The sequence below is a fragment of the Cicer arietinum genome, chromosome 4, assembly GCF_000331145.2.
Source record: "Cicer arietinum cultivar CDC Frontier isolate Library 1 chromosome 4, Cicar.CDCFrontier_v2.0, whole genome shotgun sequence".
Taxonomy (NCBI): Eukaryota; Viridiplantae; Streptophyta; class Magnoliopsida; order Fabales; family Fabaceae; genus Cicer; species Cicer arietinum.
Window position 1 is genome coordinate 6,586,059 of NC_021163.2, and position 25,371 is coordinate 6,611,429.

At 30.5% G+C, this 25,371-nt stretch overlaps 3 protein-coding genes across 4 annotated transcripts; 2 read left to right on the forward strand and 1 right to left on the reverse strand.

The window, feature by feature from the left end:
* Positions 1 to 669: 669 nt before the first annotated feature.
* On the forward strand, positions 670 to 8,578 carry LOC101512937 (protein ABC transporter 1, mitochondrial). Its single transcript, XM_004495791.4, has 8 exons — positions 670 to 1,445; positions 1,623 to 1,848; positions 2,811 to 2,963; positions 3,740 to 3,898; positions 4,219 to 4,378; positions 5,328 to 5,437; positions 6,925 to 7,041; positions 7,913 to 8,578. Exons 1-8 carry the CDS (start codon positions 895 to 897, stop codon positions 8,306 to 8,308), a joined length of 1,872 nt encoding a protein of 623 aa, XP_004495848.1. The 5' UTR covers positions 670 to 894; the 3' UTR covers positions 8,309 to 8,578.
* Positions 8,579 to 10,949: 2,371 nt separating this feature from the next.
* Positions 10,950 to 15,335, forward strand: LOC101513263 (pectin acetylesterase 6). Of its 2 annotated transcripts, none has more exons than XM_004495792.4 (13): positions 10,950 to 11,266; positions 11,988 to 12,070; positions 12,234 to 12,363; positions 12,487 to 12,560; positions 12,948 to 13,034; positions 13,109 to 13,233; positions 13,330 to 13,390; positions 13,650 to 13,703; positions 13,795 to 13,872; positions 13,995 to 14,100; positions 14,272 to 14,417; positions 14,626 to 14,733; positions 15,112 to 15,335. In XM_004495792.4, the coding sequence occupies exons 1-12, from the start codon at positions 11,077 to 11,079 to the stop codon at positions 14,731 to 14,733; spliced, it is 1,242 nt and encodes a 413-aa protein (XP_004495849.1). In that variant the 5' UTR covers positions 10,950 to 11,076; the 3' UTR covers positions 15,112 to 15,335. The 2 variants fall into 2 exon arrangements, with proteins under 2 accessions (XP_004495849.1, XP_004495850.1); XM_004495793.4 differs by having other exon boundaries at positions 15,117 to 15,335.
* Positions 15,336 to 18,292: 2,957 nt separating this feature from the next.
* Positions 18,293 to 20,343, reverse strand: LOC101513782 (transcription factor MYB61). Its single transcript, XM_004495794.4, has 3 exons — positions 20,103 to 20,343; positions 19,891 to 20,020; positions 18,293 to 19,806 (listed from the first exon to the last, which is right to left on the reverse strand). The coding sequence occupies exons 1-3, from the start codon at positions 20,233 to 20,235 to the stop codon at positions 18,783 to 18,785; spliced, it is 1,287 nt and encodes a 428-aa protein (XP_004495851.1). The 5' UTR covers positions 20,236 to 20,343; the 3' UTR covers positions 18,293 to 18,782.
* Between the last annotated feature and the right edge of the window lie 5,028 nt (positions 20,344 to 25,371).

Consider the following 25,371-nt stretch of genomic DNA (forward strand, 5'->3'; position numbering starts at 1 on the left):
GTCAATCACTTTAATTTAACAATTGGAATGAATCAAATTCAATTTAAACTTATTAAAGAATAATTATGTTGTCTATTGTGGTCTATCTAATTCAAAGAATATTCAATTTACACATAAAAAATTAAAATCGTTTGAAAAATATATTCCTTCAACTCCAATAAATTTAATATCACTATTTTATATGGTTATATTCCATAACTATGTAGCATCAACAGTTATATAATTGTTACACAAATATAAGTGTATTTTATTAAATTAGTTCCATAAATTTTTGTTGGGATCAGCATGAATTTTCATTCTTTGTTTTTTTATTGTTTATTTTTGTATGAATATTTTTTTTTTTATCGTTAATTATAGTAATAATTAATAAATATAAAAAAATAATATACACTTTTAAAACAGTTATAAAAAACATAATTTGGCACAAAAGAAAATAGAAAAAACTGGGACAAATCAGAAAAATCCTTCTTCCAAAGTTCCAAGTTTTTTGTTTGGGTAACTGCGTGTCTTCCAAGTTTCAAAACCCTTTCTTCTCCAAATACTAGTTTTTTTTTTGACTGGTTTCGCTAATACAAATAATTAAGTATTACTGCTAATTAATTAATAAATAAATAAAATATAAATAGAAAATAAATGAAAGATGAGTTTGGTTGGTTAGTCCCCAGTTGAATAAATGGAAGGGACACAGCCCACGTACTTAAGTGTAGAAAATGTTTTGGTTTTGGTTTCGGACACATCAATTCAAAACCAACCACCAAATTTTGCACTGCGCTGGTAATCATAAAATCAAAATACGAATTGAAGGAAGATGATGACTCTTAATCTATGCTAAACCGGCGATCACACTGAAAATTTCCACATTAATATTATCAATCCAAATCGAATTCATAAACAATGACGTCGATGAGGGACCTCACGAGGCTCTTCAATGGCATCTCCTTAGTCGCAAACGAAATTGCGAAACGTTCTTTACCCGCCACAACCTCTAATTTCGAAACCCTAATCAAGAACACTCTTCTCTCCGTCACCGATATCTCCGGCATCACTAAAGGAAAACTTCGCCAATTCTCCCCTCCTCAACCCTCCTCCTCTTCCTCCTATAACACTACACACGCTTCTTCCGATTCTCCTTCCGTTGTTGTGTTCTCAGATCATCCGTCTTCTCCACCCGAATCAACAGTACCACCACCACCAATAGCAGCAACAACAATTGAAACAGTAACAAACAATGACATTGTTGCCGATTTTTCTTATGATGCAAATCTTAGGGAGGAACATTCCGATGCAACTGTTCGTGCTCGTGCCGTGGCGGCAAATGAAAGTGAGATTGTGAGCTCTACTGAAACGCTCAAGCAAGGTGCAACTACGAGTGAGGAAGTGCCGTTGAGGAAACGAAGACCGAGGGAGAGGAAGGTTCCTGCTACTCCATTTTCTAGAGCTCTTGGGTTAGTATTCTTTAATTTAATCTTCTCTGATTCATTTTATATGATAAGCATTCATTGCGTAAGTGCTTAATTAAGTTGATTATCAAAATATTCTCATGATGCTTTGAGTTGTGATGTGTTAGCATTTGCCTAATACTGTCGCTAATTGAAGGGTATGTTGTCACTGCCAAATTGCAGGTTTGCTGGGCTAGGTGCCGGTCTTGCGTGGGGAACAGTCCAGGAATCAGTCAAGAGGCTTGCTTATGGTACACCTACTTCGCCAGGCAATCAATCTGCACTTTCCCCGTTCTTATCTGAAAAAAATGCCGAACGTTTAGCTCTTGCACTTTGCAGAATGCGTGGAGCCGCACTCAAAATCGGGCAGATGTTGAGCATACAGGATGAGTCGCTTGTTCCTGCTCCGGTACTGTGATTTATCTTTTAACCTTTATGCTTATAGTATGGAATAACCTCATCTAAAGTAATAATGTTTCTTTTATCGGTGTCTCGTCCAACTCATATGATGTTCTTGAATATTTCCATCGCATAAGATGCGTAACAGTAAGTGTGATTGTTAGCTGATGCTGTGCTATTTTGGTGGAAGCTGAGATACTTGTTATGTTTAATTATATATCCAAAAGAAATAGTACTGAATTTTTTATGATGAAAAATTAAATACTGATATTTTTTTATTTAGAAAATAGAGTTTTAAATGCTAAAAGTGTTTTTAAAGGAAACTATTACTGATTATGTATAGTGAAGGGTACACTAGAGACTATTATTTTCTTTCTATTAATAAGTGAGGAAAGAGTTGCTGCAGCCGACTACATTTGATGATTTCTCATGAGCTTAATGTTTCTAGCCCTTTCTTTCTTAAACTTTATTTTTATCATTTAGTAAACAAACACCGCTGCATCATTTTTGGCATCCAATTGAAATTTTACATAGGTTCCTAGTCTTTGTTTCATTATAGTGAATTTTTTCATTTATCGTACGCAAATCTATATTAAATGTCATCAGCTGTCAGACTTTAATCCTTCTTTTAAATGGAAGAGGTTGGACAGAGTGCAAAGCTGCTGATTTTGAAAACAAATAACTAAGGATACTTAGTGAATAGGGAACCTGTCATACGATAATTTGCTGTGAACATTTTTTTATTTTGTTTGTGGAGACTCTTGAAAAAAGGTAGTAATGATTGCCATATTTACTGCTTCCGTTTTTTCTATTTCTACAAATGCCCAGAAGCTAAATAAGCATGATATTCTACCCAATCAGATATTTCTTTGCTCTAGTAGAACTGTCATCAGTTCCACAAAGGAACCTAAGAATGACTTTTGTTTATATTTACATGACTTGAAAAGTAAACTGTCAATCTATTATTTGCAGATCCTGGCTGCATTAGAAATTGTCCGTCAGGGTGCAGATGTGATGCCAAAGAGCCAGCTTAATCAAGTTTTAAATTCTGAGTTAGGCCCGGACTGGTCATCAAAATTGCATAGTTTTGATTATGAACCTTTAGCTGCTGCAAGTATTGGCCAGGTACGTATAACTGTTAGCCTGCTGCTTCAAATCTATCTTATGCTGTTAGAGCATAATTTTTTTTTTCTTCTGAAAGATTATTAAATGTTTATCATCGCACAAATTGATATGCCTTTTACTTGTTAGGGATATATGTAAAAACCATTCACGGGTCATGACGAGTATTCCTTTGAAAACTTAAGCTCTTAGTGGAGTTCATCCTTGATATGGTATTAGAGCCTCTATGACCAAGTAGTTATAAATTTAATCACTACTATCCCTATTTTCTTTTTGTAAAAAGAGTTGAATTTTTGTATATGAGATTAGGCACTGTCTATACTTTACATCTAAAATCTTGGGTGAGGAGGTGTGCTAGAGAGGTATATCAAAACCATTTGAGACTTTACCTTACAAATCAAACTTTTAAGAGAGTTAGTCCTTGATACTGCAATTGATTATATCTTGAAGAAATATCTTGTAATCATGTTTCCATCAATCACATTTAAAGATATGTTAATGTCATGAATTTTGAAAACTCAGCATTGCTTTCTACACTTTTTTCTTAGCCAGACTGAGGCGACTTTGAACTAACTAATTTATTTTGAATTCATATTAACATAAAAGTTATTTTTACAAGAATGCCAGACTTGTTCTTTTACATATGCGATCTTATGTTCCATATAATTCCAATGAAGGCAATTTGTGTTGTCTTAACAGCAGTATCATGCAACTTTATCTTCTGGAACTTCTGCATAGTATAGTCGTATTGCCTAACAAGTCCCTCATATGAAATTCAGGTGCACCGAGCTGTCATGAAGGATGGCTTACAAGTTGCAATGAAAATTCAATACCCTGGTGTTGCAGATAGCATTGAGAGTGACATTGAGAATGTGAAACTTCTTCTAAACTACACAAATCTAATACCTGAAGGACTTTATCTTGACAGAGCAATTAAGGTGCATTTTATCTATCAAATTTATTTATGCTTTCAGTTTGTTAATTTCAATATCCTCATTTGAAAGTCCTTATACCTGCAAATTTTTCTTGCATCCGTTTGCCTTCCTTTCACTGAGTGATTTGTCTTCAAAGTTTTAAGTTTGATCCTAAAGCCATATTCAATGTTCTCTGTTCTAAAGGATTGTGTGCAGGGTGATATCAATCTGTCGTTGACATTGATCCAGAATCACTTACCTATCGTATTAAAAGACATTTTTCCATAATTTGACAAATATCTCTGTCCATATTAAAATTTGTGTTTATCCTGTATTTTTTCTAGGTTGCCAAAGAAGAATTATCTCGCGAGTGTGATTACAAGTTGGAGGCAGCAAATCAGAAACGATTCCGAGATCTTCTTGGTGGCACAGAAGGATTTTATGTTCCAATAGTTCTGGATGATATTTCAAGCAAAAGAGTACTAACTACAGAACTTATTTCTGGTAATTATAATACATTTCACCAGTTCCTGTGATACAACTTTTCATACATCCTTGCTTGAGTGAAGCTTTCTGGGATCACAACTTGCATAACATACTTCACTCTTATAATTCAAAAGAATAAAAAGCTTCATGGTATTTGGCTATTTGCTGCTGTTGGAGTTGGCATTTGAGACTCTGTTTAGATGGCAGAGCTCTCAACATATTATTTTTTTGCGGCACGCATATAGTTCTCCAAATTCAGTAATAGATTTTTCCTGAATGTTCCAACTGCACTTTATATAATTCTCATTTGTGAATTATTTACTCAGTAATTGCATCGTGCATTTTTTCAATTAATGAAAAATCGAAGATGAAAGGAAAAACACGCTAACAATAAGCAACACTACGAAATGCATTGTTTTTTATGCATATATATCATGTTATATGGATATGGATAGTTAATGGTTGTCATTAATACATCAATTTTGTCACTGCCCCCCTTTTTCTTTTATGCAACTTCAAAATTGGTACTGTTAGGCTGCCGAATCTTATAAGAAGGCCTCTTCTCTTCAAGTTGTATCGACCATTGATGAAAATTTCGTTTTATAAATATTTATTTTCTGATTGTAAACTAGCACTTCTTTTAAATTGTTGAATAGCAAAACTAGTTTTAATATATATTAATGTCAAATTGTCAGGGACGTGTTGAGAAATGTTGTCACCTCCACTGAGATGATTTTATAAAGAATACAAAAGGGATGCTATTCTTTCTATTACAATGACAATCTATTCTAGTTCTGTTGGTGGGGGGAGAATAATAGAAAAGAACTCTATGGATTTCCTATTCAATTCAAAACGAATTTATCTATATTATTTTGAATAAATAATTCGAAGATATTCTATTAAATTATTCCATTTTATTCAAGTCATTTATAACTTTTCTTTGAACATTGGTTTTCTAATGCTACAGGGATTCCAATTGACAAAGTGGCATTACTGGATCAGGAAACTCGTAATTATATTGGGAAAAAGTTGTTAGAACTCACGTTGATGGAGTTATTTGTATTCCAATTTATGCAGGCATGTTATTCCACCCTCTGTTTGTATATGTCCATATGTGTAAAACTATTACATGCCGTTGTTTGTTGACACACTGATTGTAACATCAGTAATAAGACTAAGAGAGTTCAAGCCCAAGCATAGAAAATCTGAAGTGTAGCCGCTGCTATCTTATATGATAGATTTTGGGTTAGTTATGTAGTTCAGCATTGTTTAAGACAACTAAATATATTTTAGTGTACAAAGACTTGATTGAATGCGGCGAAGGATTAGAATTGAGTGAGGCACTATTAATATCATCTTCACTGGCATAATATCCTTCTACAAACTTCCATCTTGGAAGCTTGCAAGTTAGTTAAGCTTTGAGAGGAAAAACTTTACGCTATTGTTTGTTGCATTGTTTGCATCCTATATGCTGTAAAGAGCAAATTTGACATCGTTTAATTATGATATTATAAGTGACTGGTGCTGCTGTAGAGTTGCCAAAACCAAAATTACCATAGCTTAAGTTATACTATTTTGCAAGGAGTGGCTGGCTCAGTTGACAAAGCATTATGGTAATATAGAAACAATTCCTATCTAACAGAGTTTGTATTATTGATAAGAATGTAGAAGACACAAAAAGTAAGAATAAGTGCTCCCGGCCGGCCAAAGTAAATTCTTGTGGCCCCAAGCTATAAAACTGAAATGGAAATGGAAGCACACAACACCCCTTCCCTTCCTTTGAACTGCCCTATTCAACAATTTTACTCTCTCTTAACTAACTTTCCCTTCCATTTATTCTCTCTCTCTCTCTCTCTGTGGTTAAGTGTTCTCTCCCTTTGAACCACCCTCTCGCGAACTGTGTGTGCCTAATAATCTGGCTTATACGGAATATTTCAATGAACTGTGTGTGCCTAATAATCTTTCAATGAAACCACCAATTGATAGGAACAATTCCTCTCTAACAAAGAGTAATTGTATTGTTTACAAGAAAGTAGTAGATATAGAAAAAGAAAATGCTCTCAGTCAAGGTGAATTCCTGTGGCCCCAAGCTATAACCCAAAACTGAAATGGAAACACAGGACCACCTTCTCTCCCTTTAACTATCTGACAGATTCGTTCTCTCTCTCTCTATCTCTCTCTCTCTCTATCTCACACACACACACACACACACACACACAAGTCATTAGGGCCTTATCAGGCCTCTTCTTATAACTAACTGGATATAGGAGTCATCTGGTAGAGGAGTCAGCTTTCATGCCTTGGTAGTAACTGCCCATTCTAAACTGTTAGAGTCAAATACATATATGTTTCCCCAAATTTTAAGTTTTCTATCATGATAAATACAATAAGGTTATATTTGTTCAAAGGTTCAAGCAGCTACGTACTTTATGTTCATTAGATTCACTTTCTGTTTTGTTTTGCAGCTTCATGGTTTTTCATTGTTAAAATGATACTTTTTAAAATCAAGCATCTCAAACTGATTTATTGGTCTTTTCTAACCTCGGATGTTTTCTTTAATGCAGACTGATCCTAACTGGGGTAATTTCTTATATGATGAAGCTACAAAGACAATCAATCTTATTGATTTTGGAGCAGCACGGGATTTCCCTAAAAGTTTTGTTGATGATTATTTAAGGATGGTTGGTTGACTTCCTTTCTAATTTATCTTTTTCATATCTAGAACTGAAGATTTGTAATCTTAATGCGGTTTATTGTTTTCTCTTTTTAATTCTTATGTTTCCTGAGATTTGAGCATTCAAAGTAGCCATTAAAGATGCCATCTTTGACTACTTTTTTTTCTATCTTAAATATTTTTCTTCTGATATTGAAATAAAACAATGACACGAAGTTGACTCTATTTCGACTGGAAGTAGCAAGATTCACATATAAATATTATGTAAGGTAAATTAATTGTTCAACTGAAGTTGATTTTTATCTAGGAGTAGGACACGGTTAAAGATTATGTGATGTGGTTCTGTGTAACATGTTATAAATTTTAATGAACATAGTAAGGAGAATTAAGGGCCTGTTTAGTTATTGTTTTCATTTTCTATTTTTACTTTTAAATACAAAAGTTCTTCCTGTATTTTATGTTTTGAAGTATTTATATAGGAAACAGTGAAAAATCATTTTTGTAATTAAAAGTAAACTAGAGAAAAGAGAACAGATAATGGAAATCAAACCAAACCAAGAATAGGACTAGGACAAGGACAGATTTTAGAGCTGGATTGGGTCTTACATACCCATAAATAACTATTAATTAAGTGACCATTCTGTTGTTCAAATCACAACAATAACATACTCTGACATCAGTACCTTATTTTTTCTTATTCAAATTAGTTCTGTATGTGCTCATATCATGACCTATTTGCACTTAATTGCATGTACTTTCTCCTTCACTCAACAGGAGTTTTATTGTTGCTTGGCATTTTACCTTTTTTCTTAAGATGATTTGCAAATTCCAATAAATTCTTATTATTGTTAATTTTTTATGATGCACAAACTGATTAGGTTCTAGCATGTGCAAATGGTGATAGTGATGGCGTCATTGAGATGTCCAAGAGACTTGGATTCCTCACAGGAATGGAATCTGACGTGATGCTAGATGCCCACGTACAGGCTGGTTTTATTGTGGGTTTGCCATTCTCAAGACCTGGTTCATTTGACTTTCAATCAAATAACATTACTCAAAGCCTTAGTCACCTCGGGTCGACAATGCTGAAGCACAGGCTCACTCCTCCACCTGATGAAGCCTACAGTTTGCACAGAAAACTTTCCGGTGCTTTTTTGGCATGCATCAAGATTGGTGCTGTTGTCCCTTGTAGAGAACTATTGCTTGAAATATACAAGCATCATAAGTTTGGTGAAGAAAATGAGTTATTATCCAGCGGCTCAGTGTCTACGTAGGTTATTTATTTTTTAAACAATTGATTTTTGCTAATTATAATAAGCCGCATGATGGTTGTTTGTGACCCAGCTCCTTAACCATTATACTTTAGTTTGGTCCGTAATGGAGGCCTTTATGGGGACACTTCCCTCATTTGTAGCCTTAAGTGTAATTAGAACTATTCCCAGATTGATTCTTTAAAGGTGATTGATTCTTTCGAATAGTATGTCTGGGGTGTTTTTTCATGTCATCCTGCCCTTAGCTGAATTATGAATATTCATTATTAGTCATACTGGTATGCATGACAATGTGCCAATTGGGTTATCTGAAAATGAACCCATGTAATACTTTTGTTTAGCATGCTCTTGCTCGACCAACCATCGTTTATAATTGTTTTTTGTGGCCACTCATCATCAACAATAAGTGGTTAACTTATGCCAAAAAAACAATAAATGGCTAAGTATTTGATGTTATTGTCAATATTCTGGGGCATGAGATAGCATTTGTTAGGGATAAATTACAATGAGGGTGCTACATTGACGGATGCTTAGGAGTTGGAGGTGAGAGGTTCAGTTCCCTCTCCAGACTAATTAGAATTAACATCTGACTTACTATTATATATTTGCTGTTAATGCTGATGTGAGTTTTTCTATTTGTTAGATGACTTTGTTATATTTTAAATTAAAGTGAAAATTACATTGACTTCAATGAGTTTTCTTTAAATGGCATCTACGTTCAATCGAGTTTTGAAAAGCACTCACTTCCACTATACTCTAAAAACTGCATCTGACTTTTTTTTGATACATTTACACTATTTTTATCATATATGTAGTATTTGCAATTTAAAATGTATGATTATATTTTTAGTGACACAATTAAAATGTGTATTCAAGTGTCTTTTTGATAAATGATAACTAGAAATGTAAGTCACGAAAAATAAAATGTTATGCTCAAATGTTTTAGTGAGTATAGAGGAAGGGTATTTTGAAAATTAAAGGAAGTGTGATTATTATTTAAAGAGATTTCGGATGAGGTTTATACAATTTCTCTATTTTAAAAGCTATTGGATCAGAGCAACTAATCGGAAAAACACTGCTTCAGCCCAAATTGAAGATTGGGAATTTCTAACCAAAATTAAAGGCCGCCTTGTTATTTTTATTGCAAATATAACTATTTTTGCGCTCAAGTCTATGTGTAGCCCTTCAATATTAAACCAAACCACACCAAAAACAAAAAGGGTGTTGCTGTACGATAGTCATAGATGTGTCTTATTGTAGAAGCAATGCAACTTTATGAAGAATCAATTCCCGCACTATAAAGTGGACACAACAAACTTGAGCACTTGATTACTTTTCTACCGACTACCCACTGAAAAAATAGTTCTGATTAACACTTAATTAAGATCAAAATTTCCAGCAGTTTCTTTTGGTAATAGTCTAGAAATTTGTTCTTAATTTCTTGTCTCTTATGCTATTGCATTTGTTTCTCCTCAAACTTGTCAACACTCTAGTTGTGTTGATATTTTTAAGTTGAGTTGTTAATTTTTAGTTGTTAGTCATTATTTCACGGCTATAAGTTGGTTATTATTATTTTTTTAATTTTATTTAGATTGATTAGGTTTACGAAAATATTAGTTTAAACGAATTGTTCGAGAGAATTAGAATTAAAATTTTAATTGAAATAATATTTCTGTTAAATTTTATTTATTTTTTAATCGAATTTTAAATTATCAAAACTCTATTTTCATGAAAAGTAGAGTGTTAAAAAAAATGTCACTCATATTTTATTGTTTAAAATAGTTATTTATTTAAAAATTTAAACTTTCTTCAATAGATTATATATCTTCTGAACTTGGCCCCCAAATTCATGACTATGCCTTTGCTCATTTCCCACACTTGTTTTCCATGTTGTAGGGTTACCAGGCAGTAGAGGATCCACATCTGTGGCACTTATAATAATTTCAATTGTACATAATTAGTAACCATTAGATATAATTAATCATTCTTTCGTATATCATATCCTTAGATATAACTAAGATAATTTATTTTATGAGATTATTTATATTAGAATATTTATATTTAAAAATAAAAATAAAATGAATAAAAATTGTTATGAAAAAGAGGCTAAACAAAAATATATTTTAATTAAATGATTTGTTTGTCTATATGCAAATTCCTTAAATTATTAAATATATGAAATGAAGGTAGTAAATGGAGAGTGTAATCTATGAAAGTGATATTCGATTCCCTTGAAAACTACAGTTAAACGTGATTGGCTCCGCCGGCCTTCAATTACTCATCACAATCACGGAACCAAACTACTTTTAGAGTTTAATTACACTTTTTACTTTATGCGGTAACATTTAGTTACACTTATTACAACTTACAAGCCCAAAATTAATAACCATTTCCTAACAATAAATCAATTGATTTTTTTTTTTTGTCAAATAGAGAATTGATATATAAAATAACAAAAATATGAATCAATTTATTCGATTGTTACTAGCAGAAGTTTTTATAAAATAACAAAAAAAATTAAAAAGTAGGCACTAGGAATGAGTTAATTATAAAGATTTTGCTTAGTTTATACGACATCGTATATACCAAACTTTAATAATGTCGTGATTGTTGTATGGGAAAAACATCATCATAAAAAAGATTATCACACGACAAGGGTCAAGTGTCTTACACTTGTTACATAACCTTTTAATTTGTTTCCTTCACAAGAGAAGAATGGTCCTTAACTAAAGCAAATACATAATATTCTCAGAGAAACTGAGAGTACTGTGATGAAGCTTAGCATGAGAATGAAGCTGCTGATTTTGTTGGCAGCTGAATTTGCATTCTTAGTTTCAGGGATTATCTCCTCTGGATCTGAGACTCAGACACTAATGTCTTTCTCCGAAAACGATGTCGTTTCATTGCAACCTCAAATGGTCAATCTCACTCTCATTCAAGGAGCTGATTCTAAAGGAGCTGGTCTCTATCTCTCTCTCTTTCTCTTTCTTAGAACCATATCTATAATATACCCTTTGAGCTATTTCATTGAAATGCCACATTTTGAAGCTAACTCATTTCTTGTCTCTCATTTTAAAAATGGTAACACAACGTTGGGGAGCTTGGTTGGGCCTTCGAACTTTTTCTCTAGTTTGCCTTATTATTTTGTTGGAACTGCATTGCTTTTCTCCTCTAATTTATGGGAGTGGTTACTATCTATAGTGGCTGAATTTGAGCAAACACCACTTGTTTATCTCTCTTTCTAGTTGCAATGGATATTGTTTTTGATTGATTATTACTGTTTAAATATGCCTCATATTGGCGTGGACTGGAGTGGAGGTTTATTATGTATGCTTTTTAATTAATGTAATTCTGAAGGATAATAGGAATCATTATGTGTATGCTTGTTTGAGTTGATAGCTATGCAGCACATATACTGAGATTGACATGTCGATACTGGTAATAATTTGATAAAATGAATTAATTGAATGTCTTCAAGCACCTTAAGGTATCAGTGTCGTGTCAGTCTCTGACACATGTTGGACACTGAGACACACCTTCAATCAGAAGTGTCAGTTGCTACATAGGTTGATAGCATAGAATAACCTATCGTGTTAAAAATTGTCTCAAATGCATACATACATTTGTTACTTTTGATCTCAAATCTGGCAATTTTGTATTTTTGTCCTATAATCAACCACAGTGTGTTTGGATGGAACATTGCCTGGTTACCATTTGGATCGAGGATTTGAATCTGGTGCAAATAGTTGGCTTATTCATCTTGAGGTATGTAGTAAAACAATGTCCAAGAACTTTAATAACAATACTTTACTTTCAAGGTTTAATACTTCCTAAAAAATTGCCAACAATAGAGGAAAAATTAATATTTGCTGTTATGTCTAACTATTTATTTTCCATGCTATTGTTGACATTTTATGAATACCTGCAGGGAGGAGGATGGTGTAATACTATCAGAAACTGTGTCTATAGAAAAAATACTCGTCGAGGTTCGTCAAAGTATATGGAAAATCAAATACCATTCACAGGAATATTGAGCAATAAAGCTGAAGAAAATCCTGGTATTTCCCTTTATCTTACACAATACACATGTATGCATTTGTTTCCTTGAGGCTGCAACTCATGTATACTCACATCTGTGTTTATGTCATTTTTCTGGACACAATCTTCCATTATATGCACAGATTTCTTTAACTGGAACAGAGTCAAATTAAGGTACTGTGATGGAGCTTCTTTTAGTGGAGATAGTGAAAATGAGGTCAGTTAAAGTATCACATGTTTTTTGTCCCTCTTGCCTATATAATTCCTACTGAAAGCCCTTAACATTTCTATGGAAACTTTATATTGCTGATACATTCAATCAATGCAGCTATGTGATAAAAATCACTCTAATTTCAAATAGAAAAGCTAGTAGTAGTATCAAAAACTTACCGGTTATACTTATTCACAAAGTACACAACTCTTTGTTTTGTGTCTTTGATTTGACATATAAATTTGAACAGAAACTTTGTTTATCTTATAAGACATATCTTTTCTAATGAACAAGTTTTTCTTATGGTGTTGCGAGTTAATTGTTATTGAAAGAATTTGATAATTTAGAACAAATGATTGAATAACATGTGTGTGAACTTGGTTCATTTTTCAGGCTGCGGGGCTTCAATTTCGAGGACAAAAAATATGGCTAGCTGCAATGGAGGAATTAATGTCTCAAGGAATGCAGAACGCCGAACAAGTATCTCGTGTTTCTTTATGTTGTTATTCGATCTTAATGTGCATGGATTATAATCAATAAGTGTATACTGTCAGGCCCTTCTCTCTGGATGCTCTGCGGGTGGTCTAGCATCCATACTACATTGTGATGAGTTCCAAAGCTTGTTACCACAATCTTCCAAAGTGAAGTGTTTGAGTGATGCAGGATTTTTTCTTGATGCGTAAGTTCATTATTTTTATTTACATTTCTTCTAGCCTGTTCAATTGACTAGAAACTTAGATACAGTTGATGATCTTTATTCCGTTCCATTGTATAGAATTGATGTATCTGGAGGACGCTCGCTGAGGAATCTGTTTGGAGGCGTAGTTCAGTTACAGGTAGCGTTAAATTTAGCTTTGTAGTAATATAGTGAACTATTTAGTAGAATATAGCATTTGTAGATTTATATTGTAATGCTTATCATTATTAGATTAGCAAGATCCAAACAATTAACCTCATAGTCATACAAGTTTTGGTACTTTTTAAATACCAATTGTCCTAAAATCTTAAGTTTTCAAGTGAAGGTTCATCAACCTTAGCAATAAACTCTTTCATTAGTTGTTTTACTTCATATTGCTATTGTTTTGAAATTTGTAGGAAGTCCAGAAAAATCTGCCAAAAAGTTGTCTCAGCCAACGGGATCCAACTTCGGTAATTCTTATTCTAGATGTCGTGCTATTCATAACTTATAAAATTACTCTAGACATTCAAATTTTAAATATTCGGTGTCTTGTTTCTTCAGTGTTTCTTTCCTCAGAATATGGTAGAACATGTTGAGACACCGTTGTTTTTACTCAATGCGGCTTATGATGTGTGGCAGGTAACATGGAATAATACATCGTTTCTTACTTTATCATATATTACCTTGATGATATATCTGGTTATATGCTAATTTAATGTCTTGGATTGCCTCAAATGTAATGTGGACCATGTTTCCATCAGGTCCAAGCCAGTTTAGCCCCACCGACGGCTGATCCCCTTGGCTCTTGGAATGACTGCAAGTCAAACCATGCAAATTGTAGCTCATCTCAAATTGAGTTCCTCCAAGGTGTCTTCAATCTCTACTATTGTTGTGAATGATGCTTATATTATTCACACATATGAAGTTTGCTAATTTTGTTGCGATAAACGATACATCAATTAATGTGAATCATACACAGCAATTGATGTAATTGTATGATTTCCTTGTAACATTATATATGTCTCTCCTTTGAACCAGACTTCAGAAATCAAATGCTCGATGATGTGAAAGACTTCTCGAGGCCGTCTCAAACAGGACTATTCATAAATTCTTGTTTTGCTCATTGCCAGTCTGAGAGACAGGAGACATGGTTCGCTGATGATTCTCCTCTTCTTGAGGACAAGGTATGCTCAATTTAGATTTCCGTTGTCTCAAGACAGCGTAGTTGGATATAAAACATTTTCTCCAGTGAAGTGAAAGAATCATTTGATAACTATTTTTCTGTTTTTGGAGTGTAAATTCCAGTTTGATTAGTTCAACACTAGTTAAGCTTCATACTTTTCTCTTTCTATGTTTATTGTTATCGGAAAATAATCATGTTTTGTTATGCAGCCAATTGCAGTTGCTGTTGGAGACTGGTATTTCGATCGAGAAGTTGTGAAAGCTATTGACTGTCCTTACCCTTGTGATAACAGCTGCCATAATCTGGTGTTTAAATGAGTAAAATATGTTATCTCTTCATATGATATTTAATATAGTACACTTCCATCCTTGTAATTGCAACTTGTCTATTTAACATTCGATAATTATGTTAAGTCCATTCTTATGTGAGGAAGAAAGAAATTGATTATCATCATTGTTACTGATAAAAAGTGATGTCCATAAGATTCATATTCATTAGTAGTCATTTATCTAGTTTTGGTTAGAATATCCACTTTTTTTATCATTGAAAACATGATAATTTTCCTTTTAATGAATGTCTGATAAGTTTAAAAAAATGACTGTAGTAGTATTTGTTATTCTAAATACTTATACAATACTAAAATCATAAGATAAATATAAATAATTTATTTGATACACATACATGTGTTTTTGAAGGGAAGACATATAAGTGCTCGAATTATAGGATTGGCTACCAACCTAAGTTTCACGTGGAGAAGCATCCAAGAAGAGGCCTTGTGGGTGATTAATAGGGGATATCTATAGAGGCTGGACATTGGCCACTTTTTAATATTTGGGAGACTTCCCTTGCAAAGTGGTTATAAAATAATTGGACTCATAAACCTATTCAAACTATTTGCTCACATGTATCTTTTCTTATATACGAAAAACTCAAGTCTTACGTGCTTATGAATTAAATCAAATATAAAAACGTAAGATCTTGATACAAACCATTTATAAGCAAAACTTGTATTCACATATTAATTATAATTACTAAATTATCCTTTTATTATAATAATTACTGCATTAAAACTAAACAATCAACTTCGAAAGTAGTAAAAAAAAAGGTAAATTTTGAAACAACCCTAAAAAATAGAGTTGAATTTAGTAATTTATACTTATATGAGAAAAAAGAAAAGTGTATTGTTAGTATAAACTAATTTTACACTGACAATCAATAAAAACCGTTAGATTTTGTTATTTCATCGTATAATTGTAATTGTCAAGAACAGAGTGATTAAATTTGTTGTTTATAATAACTAAGAACAAAATAATTACATATTTAAATAAATAAATAATATGTTCAACCTAAAAGATTTGATGCCTTAGTTTTAGACTTTTTATTTTTAACTAAACAGAATATTGAAAAATCATTGACTTTTATGTATTATTAAAAAGAGTAATGCAATGTGTACATCTAACTTTCTAAACACCCCTTCAACATTTTATTTTTTTCTCTATTTCTCTTCACATTAAATCACTAACATAACCCGTCCGTCTCACATGGATGTAATTTAAAATTTTTGCACGTATATTAAGAAAAATAATAATTAAAAGAAAAATTATTTTATCAAACTAATCATTTTAATTATCAGTGAATTTTTTTAATTATTATCAATGTAGAGTACACTGATATTTTGTAAGTTGTTGCATATAGAGTATTGAAAAATAGTATATAAAAAAAATAATTAAAGTTCATTGAAAATTAAGATAATTTTTTATTAGTTAAAATGAAACTCATCGTAAGAGAGAGAGGATCATATTTATCATACCATTTTCTTTATTTCCTTGTTTCTCAAAGTATATAACAGCTATATGGGTGTGTATCAAATATTTTCGTATTAAAAAAAAAAAAACTTCTTTTCTACCCTTAAATATTCTCAAAACTTTTAAATTCTGAAGCTTTCCGATAACATGCCTTGTAATCCAATAAACAAATACCCTTCCCAACTTTTCAACAACCAAAACCACAAACTCAATCTCTACTCTCTAGAAGAATTCATCTTTGGATTTGTTATGAAAACCAAACAATGCACACTGATTCAGCTTACGGGTTTCGGTTTGATAGAAAAATGGGGGTGCTAAAAGTAAAATGGCTTTGGATCAATAGATTTTCCAAGATGATGATAGAAGAATTTTGAGAAACTCTAGTGATGATGATGATCAATTTGGAGAACTATGGAGTGGTATTATAAACATAGTGAAATTTTTTCAAAGTAGTGATGCTTTTCTGTGCTATGCTTCCTATTTTGATAGTTTACACTTGGCTATCATCGTAGATGTTGCATTTGCAATGTAACCTTCGTGGTAGATTTTATGGTTTTTTTTTAAGATTATTATTTTTTTGTTAAATAGTTTAATGTCGAAATTCACGTACTATACAGTGATTAACCTTGGTATATATCAGTAGAGATTGGGCTTTTATTCTCTAGATTGGACTTTTCCCTTTGTTTCTTTTATTTGGGCTTAGCGCTTTTCCCTTTATTCCTTTTTATTTATTTGCTGCACTCCCTTTATTCCCTGATTTTTTTACTTTATTATTTCAACTGAGAACGGATTATGATTTTTCTTTTTTGTTCTTTTCTTTTATCTTGTGAGAGTCAAACATGAAATTTTTTTTTTATAAACTTATATATAAAAATAAAAATTGCTTAAAACAATATTTTAGTATCTATGATTCTCACAGCATGAAAGAAAATGAGAGAAAAAAAGGATCTAAATCCATTCCCCATAGTCTCCCGTATTGCACATACATGAAATAAACCACTAGCATGTTCATACTAGTCTTTTGTTATGACTTTATGAGTAGTGTGTGAGAAAGATAAATAATAGAACTATGAAAAGAAAATATGAGATACGTAGTTAAATTTTAATACCAAGATCGGTTCAACAATAATTAAGGCTACTAAAAAACCTTAACTTTTGTTCTGTTTACAGGCAAAATATTTATCATTAATTTTTACAAATGAAAATATAACATATATTAAAATTTGAATAAATCACTATTTTAGTTCTTAAAAGTATAGGATTACTATCATTTTAATCCTAAATTCAATAAATAAATCTAAGTTAGTCTTCCAATTATGAATTCATTTTTTCTCTTATAATATCTATAATTGTAAGGATTAAGTAAAGGAGGATGGAGTAGGGGCGAAGGGTTGGCATAGCACGGTGTAGTCTTGGCTATCCCATTCTTTTTTAATAAATTAGTATATTTTTATATTTAGTTGTCCTAAGTAACTTTGTTTGTTAAAAATTATTATATTAAAGACAATTAAAAATAATATTTAATTGATCTAAACTTATTTTGACTCTTGTAATCTCTACAACAACTATAAAAAAAAAATGTAAAAACAAGACTCATATAAAATATATTTTATGAGTATTTACATTAGTCTTAAAAAATACTTATTATATATAGAAAAACAAGTACACAAGGTGTTTCAAATGTCAAAGCATACATATAACTATTGAGAACGAAATGACCCCTCTTCCGTGTGTCCTTAAATTAATCATTACTTTGATGCTGTCCTTTTCTTTGTAAGAAAAGATAAATAATTCACTCATTTTGTGGACATTTACAACAAAGACTAAAGATCTCATAGTGCAAGTGAAAAAGTAAAACTTGCATAGATGAGAAAGTACTGTCAATACTATTATGGAAGTGAATATATTATCAATATTACTCCACTGTCTACAAAATAATGGACAAGTTTTAGTGTCATTTTCAGTGGCATCAAAGTTAGCGACAAGAGAAAATCATATACCAAGTAAAATAGATTCTGCAAGTTTTTTTATTAGTAAAGTAACTGAGTGAGTCTATTTCTGTTCCTACCAATGAAAGGAAAAAATAAAACTCCATATATGAACCAATAAATAAACATATGTGATGGCTTTGATATAGAAATGCACCATTTCTATTACACTGTATATAAAAGAAATACTATGTAATAAAATAAAATAAAGACAACTGAGAAATCTTTATTCACCAAATCTACCCCACACCAGCAAAAGAAAAAGAATGTGAAAAAAACAAAACAAATGGGTTGGCTCACAAATATCAACAAAGCAAAAAGATTAAAACAAATTGTTTTTTTTTTTGTATGAAATTCAAACCTATATACAAGAAGAAAAAAGTAAGTGGTTTCACACACCTGTGTCATAGTTTTAAATTGCGGTCTTCAACTGCAATATAACACAATCGAAATTTTGACTGCACGGCGTAACAACAATTGTAATTTAGAACCATGACTTGTCCTGAGAAAAACAATTCCTTGGATTGGAACACCTCTCTAAAATCTTCAATGTTTTCTTATCCTGAAATCCTGTTACATATCACCAAAGGCTGCTCTAAGCTTCTGAATGTCCTTAGAAAAGATATTAGAAGCTTGTGACTGTTCTTGCTGCTTTGTATGAGGTAAAATAGCCCCTAAAGTATCATGAGGTACCAATTGCATCATGGAAGGCTTTATCTCATTACATAAAGATTCAGAAGCCAACATTAAAATTGGATTGTGAAGATAGTTATTTTCCCATTTAGCTTCTTCTTCTGCATGATTATGCTCAATCATATCATGAATTTGAGCTTCTTTAGTAGAATTTATACTACAATCTGCCAATCCCCAAGAAGAAAAAATGTTGTTTTGCAAATTCAAGGTGCTGCTATTATTGCTTCTATTATCACTTCTATTAACTTCCCAATAATTGGATCCACATGGTGTAGAAACATTGTCAGAGTGAATAGTAGCAAGTGATGAATCATTGCAGCAAAAAGAATTAGGAAGAAACATGGTAGTAGTAGATGTAGTTGTTGTAGGTGTAAGAATAGAATTTGAATTGAAAGGAAACTCAGAATTCATATCAAAAGTTTTTCCTGTTTGGTTAAACCAATGACTAGAGTTTGAATCATTAGTTAAACAATCATTTTCAGTGTTTGAAAAACTCATCTGAAGTGGGAAATTTGCCATTAAATCAGTTTGATGATTCATGAACTTGTCTAGGAACATGTCTTTGCTGTTCATCAAATTACTACTTTCACTTTTGGTGTAAGAACCTGAACCATCCATCTCTTGTGCATATGCTTTTGGTGATAATGAAGTTGATGTTCTGTGATCACAAGAAGCTGCATCTGATTTTGAACTCTCTGATTTCAAAAGATTCAATTCATTGGATACTTGTGCTACTTTCTCTTGACTCTTCACATTGTCCTCTAAATTCTCAACTTCAGATAGTGGCTTATGAGTCACAGGGTCTATACCTTTTTGCCTCAGTTTCTTCTTCAAACAAGAGTTCCATAGATTCTTTATTTCATTGTCTGTTCTCCCCGGCAATTGCGCCGCAATTTGAGACCATCTGATAAATCACAACAAAACAATAATAAGAAGAATTCAAAATTTTCAATTATATAAAAGAGACTAAATTTAAATTTAATTTTACCTATTCCCTAGTACTGCATGAAGTTCAATAATGAGATTTTCTTCATCTTGTGAAAATGTTCCTCTTTTTAAATCAGGCCTTAAGTAATTAATCCACCTAAGTCTGCAACTCTTACCACACCTTTGCAAACCTGCAGCCAATAATTAACATTAATATAAAGTTCCACTTTATAATAATAATTATATGCTAAAGTAGATAATTAATATACTAACCAGCTTGTTTAGGAACAGAACTCCAACATCCATGTCCATACTTTGTTATATGCCTTAGTAGTTTTTCATCTTCCTCTGGTGACCAAAGACCCTTCCTAAGCTTCTGCTTGTAACAACATGAGTGTCTTCCCATTTCTGATTTTCACAATTCACCAAAGTTTTTATTATTAATACATATATGTGAAATGTCAACAAACCAATGCTTTATTGATAGGAAAATGAAGTGGCAGCTGAGAAAAGGAGTTGAGTTAATATAGGAGTGAGTCTTTATGACAGAGAAGTCATAGTCAATAAGGTTCTTTTTCTATTTTTATTTATTTATTATATAGTATCATCGGTGAGAAAATGGATTTTGAAAAAACAGTATAACATGTCTTTTCAAAGGTGTGAGCATTCATGTCTCTTACTGGAATGGTGGGACATTAACTTATAATCAATCAACTGAACACATTATATGTGAAAACAAAAAACTAAAAAAAACTATGCTTGTAATTCAAGTTTATGAAATGAAACCTTGGTACTTCATATTAATTCATAAACGGTAGAAAATAATTCACTTTATCTAACTAACTCAAAAAAATAAATAAATTAAAAGCAGTTAGCGAAATTTCATTGTCACATGCTACAGTTATGTCTATGAAAAGTGAAATGCAACATAACACATCTCAGTAGTGCTGAAAGAAAACTTGTGTCTGAAAAAATGAATAAAAATACAATTCTATCCATTCTTTTACACTTTGAGCTTTATGTGCAATTCTTCCATCTCATGATTTCTTACAAAAGTTCCATCATTACGTGAAACACAACAACATGTTTTTAATTTCTCTTGTTTTTTATTTCAAATAATGCATGTTATCTTTTTCAAGATGGAATTCTCTTAATTCTTCTTTTGTCTTTCACATCACTAAAAAAATTGACACTTAATCTAAGAAATAAAAACAATGCTAATAAAATTCATTTATTGGTCACGTAGACGTATAAATAATAGCTTGTAGCAACGAAATTTGGAAAATATTCTATTAGTACCATTGTTCTAACCGTGCTGAATACCATAGGTTATATCTTCATATTACAAAGCATCTTTTTCTCACTAATTAATCCTCTCCCCTTTTAAGCAAAACTTTTTTATTTTAGACAACTAACTATATTTTGGACAAAATTATTGACAACTAACTATTAGGCGCATTAGTTGATATTAACTTAATATTAATTTGTTAATTGATACTAATGGTTTTCATTAAAATTTCATTAACTCCACAACCATCCTACCAGCCAGTGTGGTCATCACATGTGCAATAGTTCTTTGCACAAATAAAATGAATCTTTTATTCTTTTTTTGCTTTAATTTCTCCTTTAATTAATTGTTTTAACTGTAATATAAACGCTCTTTTATTCATTATAAGTATGATATCATCGAGTGGCTGTATTTGTCGGTTCTAAAAGTGGCATAATTATTTATTAGTATTATATATTGACTAAAGTCTTATTCATCATCATCCAATATATAATTAAGCAACTATATTGATTTGCCCGTAATATGGGAAATATTCCATTGATTATTTTGATTTCCTATTGTCTTTTTCTACAAGAAACAAGTGAAAAAATAAATTAAAGTTCTTATATTGTTTGCACTTCAATAGCATAATCCTACAAGAAAACCTTCTCAAATTGTTTAAATGTCTCCGGCAAGTGGCAAATATATATTTTTTCATATATTCATCATTATATATATATATATATATATATATCTTTAATGTGAATTTAATTTATATACATTGTAAATCTATAAATTTTTATGATGCCAATAAATCATTTATAATATTTAATTTTGATCATAATTATTTTATAAATAATTTTTTTTTAAATGTAGTGTTTCTTTTGGCATGTTGCTGCCCAGAGCAAGTGGCGCTGAGAAGTAATAGTCTTATTTTTAATGTTAGTTTTTTTAATCTATTAGACATGCTTAATTAATTATGATCCAATGTCTGTCTTTGTTTGTCGTAAATTTTGGAGTATTCGGATTATATTGGTCTGTATAAATATTCCTTCTCAAATGAAATATAAATAATAGGTGTATGTAAAAAGTTGATAAATCTAATTTGAAATTAATCGAATAGATTAACTTCTCAAATACTTATTTAGTTTATATATTCACATTCTGGAGGGAGGATTGTATTTGATTATATTCTAGGCTGATAACTTGAAATGTAAGGGTATTAATAGATTAACATTATTTTCTTTAGGAAATTAATACATCCACAATTGTATATATGGTCTTATTTATGATGCCTATTAGTTTGGACTTCCGGTAGAGTCTCTTTTTATTATGAATAAATCATTTCCTTAAATTATTATCCTCTTTCTTTGATTTGGTATCTAAATTATAATAATAATTTAAGAGTTTCATTTTCATGTATTTGATATCGTAAATTATTTTAGTCATACAAATCATTACTAACCATGTTCGTAACTTTATTATTAGTTATAACAAAAATTAAGTATTATTAATAATTTAATAATTATAATTAATTGACAATGTAATTATATATTAAATTTAATCATTCAACTTTAATTCGATCTCTCATACTTTTAGAACAATTGAAGACTAAATTGAAGAATTAATAATAATTTAAAGACTAATTTTTATATTCATCTAATCCAAAACTCAATTGAAGAAAGTGATAGTTTAGAAATTAATTAAATTGATGGTATATTATTTTTTTAAGTAACATTTTTTTACTCATAAAAACCCTGTTAAATACACATAATTACGTTATTTTAACTTTTAAATAATTTTTGCAGTAAAAAATCTTTATAATAATTTGTAATCCATTAAAGTATGTAACTCGTTTAATATACATTAAAAAGGGCATCTTTAATGTAATTTTTAAAAAGAAATAGTTGTCATTATCGATGAGTCATCTCAATTTAATTCTTCATTAATCTCTCAATATCTTTTAATTTTATTATTTATTTTTAAAAAAAATTTATTAGACTGAAAATTTATATCATATAGAATTATGTATGTAAAATTTTACACAAAATTAAAATTATTTAATATGTTATATAGAACTATGAAAATTAACAATGTTTAATAAAAATGTATAATATATTAATTTTAATGTATTTCAATAATATATTAAATAATAGGAGCGAAGTTGTATTAGATATCTAGTTTAGACATAACAAGGGGGTAGAGAACGAATTTTGCCTCTCCAAACCCAATTAATTGGGGAAATTTTGAACATGTCCCAATTTTTTAGCGGATGTAAAATTTAGACACTCATTTCTCATATATATAAATTTAAAATCATACCTATTATAATTAATATAATAAAATAATAATTATTAAACAATAATAAAATTAAACAAATTTAATATTTAAAAAAAGTATATAGTATATTCAATATGTACATGTATATAAAATTTAAAAAATTACAATAATATTACTAACAAAGTGGGTTCGAGTGCAGGGTAGATATCAACACCCCAAATCCGTTTTCGCCTACAAAATTTAATTTCGGAGAAAACTTGCATCTGAATTCACATCCAATCAAAATAAATTTTTTCCTTTTAAATCAAGACGAATTTGGTTGAATATCCAAAAATACGAATTATGTTGACATCTTTAACTAATTATATATTATTAGATAAATAATTAAAACTGAGTCTAACAATGTAAACTATCTACATATATAATAGAATGGAGAGGTTTAGATTAAGAGAATACAAATTCCATTTTAAATATATTTGGAGAGAATAATATATAGTAGTAGGCGTAAAACTTTTTGTTTTTATCCTGTTATCGATCACAAATCGCAATTTGCATAAACAAGATATATGTTAAATTGTCAAATACTTTTAACGATGAAATCTGTATAATTGTTTGATATTTATTTTTAAACAAAAATAGTATAAAAATATCACATATAAAAAACATTTACACTTTGAGTACGTATCAATTAATTTTTGTTTGTTATATCAATATTTCATGATCATACATTATTAATCTAAATTATTTTACATCGACAATAAATAAAAAGAATTAATTATATTATAATTTATATTAATTTAGAAATTAATATACAGCTAGGCCCTATTACTTATGATATAATTTATTTCGTAGAAAGATTATTATTATATGATATACTTGACTGGGCACCTTCTATTTTATCTTAAATTTTTATTAAATCTTTTCTTTTTCTCAATAAAATTTAGAGTAAGGATATTTTATTAAATCTTATTTGGAGATTTTAAGGGCATTGAATAATTATGCCAAAAATTAAAAACCGCGACTGAAAAATGCTACGCGACCATGCAATTTCGCCTTTTTTGTTCCCCCACCCTAACAGACCACGTGTCTTCTTTGCTAACATACATAAATTGGAATCGATCACTAAAATGAACCAGGAGAGAAAGTGAACGAACCAAATATAGTCCGTTCTATAATAATTAATTAATTCGATTATTTAACATATTAAATAAATAATAATAATATTTTTATTAAATTAAATTTATTAAATACTGATCTATTTACTATTACTATTAATATAAATACTACTATAGAAAAAATAGATATTGCTACATTGAAAATTAAAATGTTAATTTATTTTAAAATAAATATTTTTTAATCAATTATCATAATAATAATGGTAAGAATGTTGTGTGCATGTGGAAATAGACGTAGTCAACTAGAACAGTATTATTAGGCAGGGAAGAACATTAACCTAATAAGGGAACCAAAGTTTGATCAATCTAGTTACACACGTACTATATTAGTAAATACTATAAAAAAAAAACACAAGATAACAACAACAACAAAAAAAAAGGATGGGGGTTCTTTGAATCATTGCATATCATTAGCTGGCTTGTGGCCCATTTGAACATTAGATACTATTTACTATATAGAGACACGCACACAAAGACGGAACTATTAAGGATGTGAAAGATAATAGATGAAGGAAGTGACATTTCTATAAATATATATTATATTATATTATCCCATTTTTTTCTTTTAATTATTTCTAAAGAAGAATGAGGGAACTTCTAGGGTACTTGGAGCCACATGCTCACGTGTCACTTATCTTGGACTACTATTTTTTTATAATAAGCGAAAATATATTAAAAAGTATATATAAGACGTATTCCAAACCATAAACACCATGTGTGTATTATTGCATAATTTTACATATTAAGATTTTGCTTTTTAACTTACTTGCTACAAGCAAAAGTCTGGTCTATGGTCTAATGGGGGAGTATCGAGGGAGAG

What these genes read in the sequence shown, in the direction of transcription:
- LOC101513782 (XM_004495794.4), bottom strand. Translation starts at nt 20,235, where the DNA reads ATGGGAAGACACTCATGTTGTTACAAGCAGAAGCTTAGGAAGGGTCTT. An exon ending in TTCTGTTCCTAAACAAGCTG is followed by an intron (nt 20,021 to 20,102) that starts GTTAGTATATTA and finishes TATTGGCTGCAG; the next exon opens with GTTTGCAAAGGTGTGGTAAG. An exon ending in CATGCAGTACTAGGGAATAG is followed by an intron (nt 19,807 to 19,890) that starts GTAAAATTAAAT and finishes GTGATTTATCAG; the next exon opens with ATGGTCTCAAATTGCGGCGC.
- LOC101513263 (XM_004495792.4), top strand. Translation starts at nt 11,077, where the DNA reads ATGAAGCTTAGCATGAGAATGAAGCTGCTGATTTTGTTGGCAGCTGAA. An exon ending in TAAAGCTGAAGAAAATCCTG is followed by an intron (nt 12,364 to 12,486) that starts GTATTTCCCTTT and finishes TTATATGCACAG; the next exon opens with ATTTCTTTAACTGGAACAGA. An exon ending in GCAGGATTTTTTCTTGATGC is followed by an intron (nt 13,234 to 13,329) that starts GTAAGTTCATTA and finishes TCCATTGTATAG; the next exon opens with AATTGATGTATCTGGAGGAC.
- LOC101512937 (XM_004495791.4), top strand. Translation starts at nt 895, where the DNA reads ATGACGTCGATGAGGGACCTCACGAGGCTCTTCAATGGCATCTCCTTA. An exon ending in AGTCGCTTGTTCCTGCTCCG is followed by an intron (nt 1,849 to 2,810) that starts GTACTGTGATTT and finishes TATTATTTGCAG; the next exon opens with ATCCTGGCTGCATTAGAAAT. An exon ending in CTGCTGCAAGTATTGGCCAG is followed by an intron (nt 2,964 to 3,739) that starts GTACGTATAACT and finishes TATGAAATTCAG; the next exon opens with GTGCACCGAGCTGTCATGAA.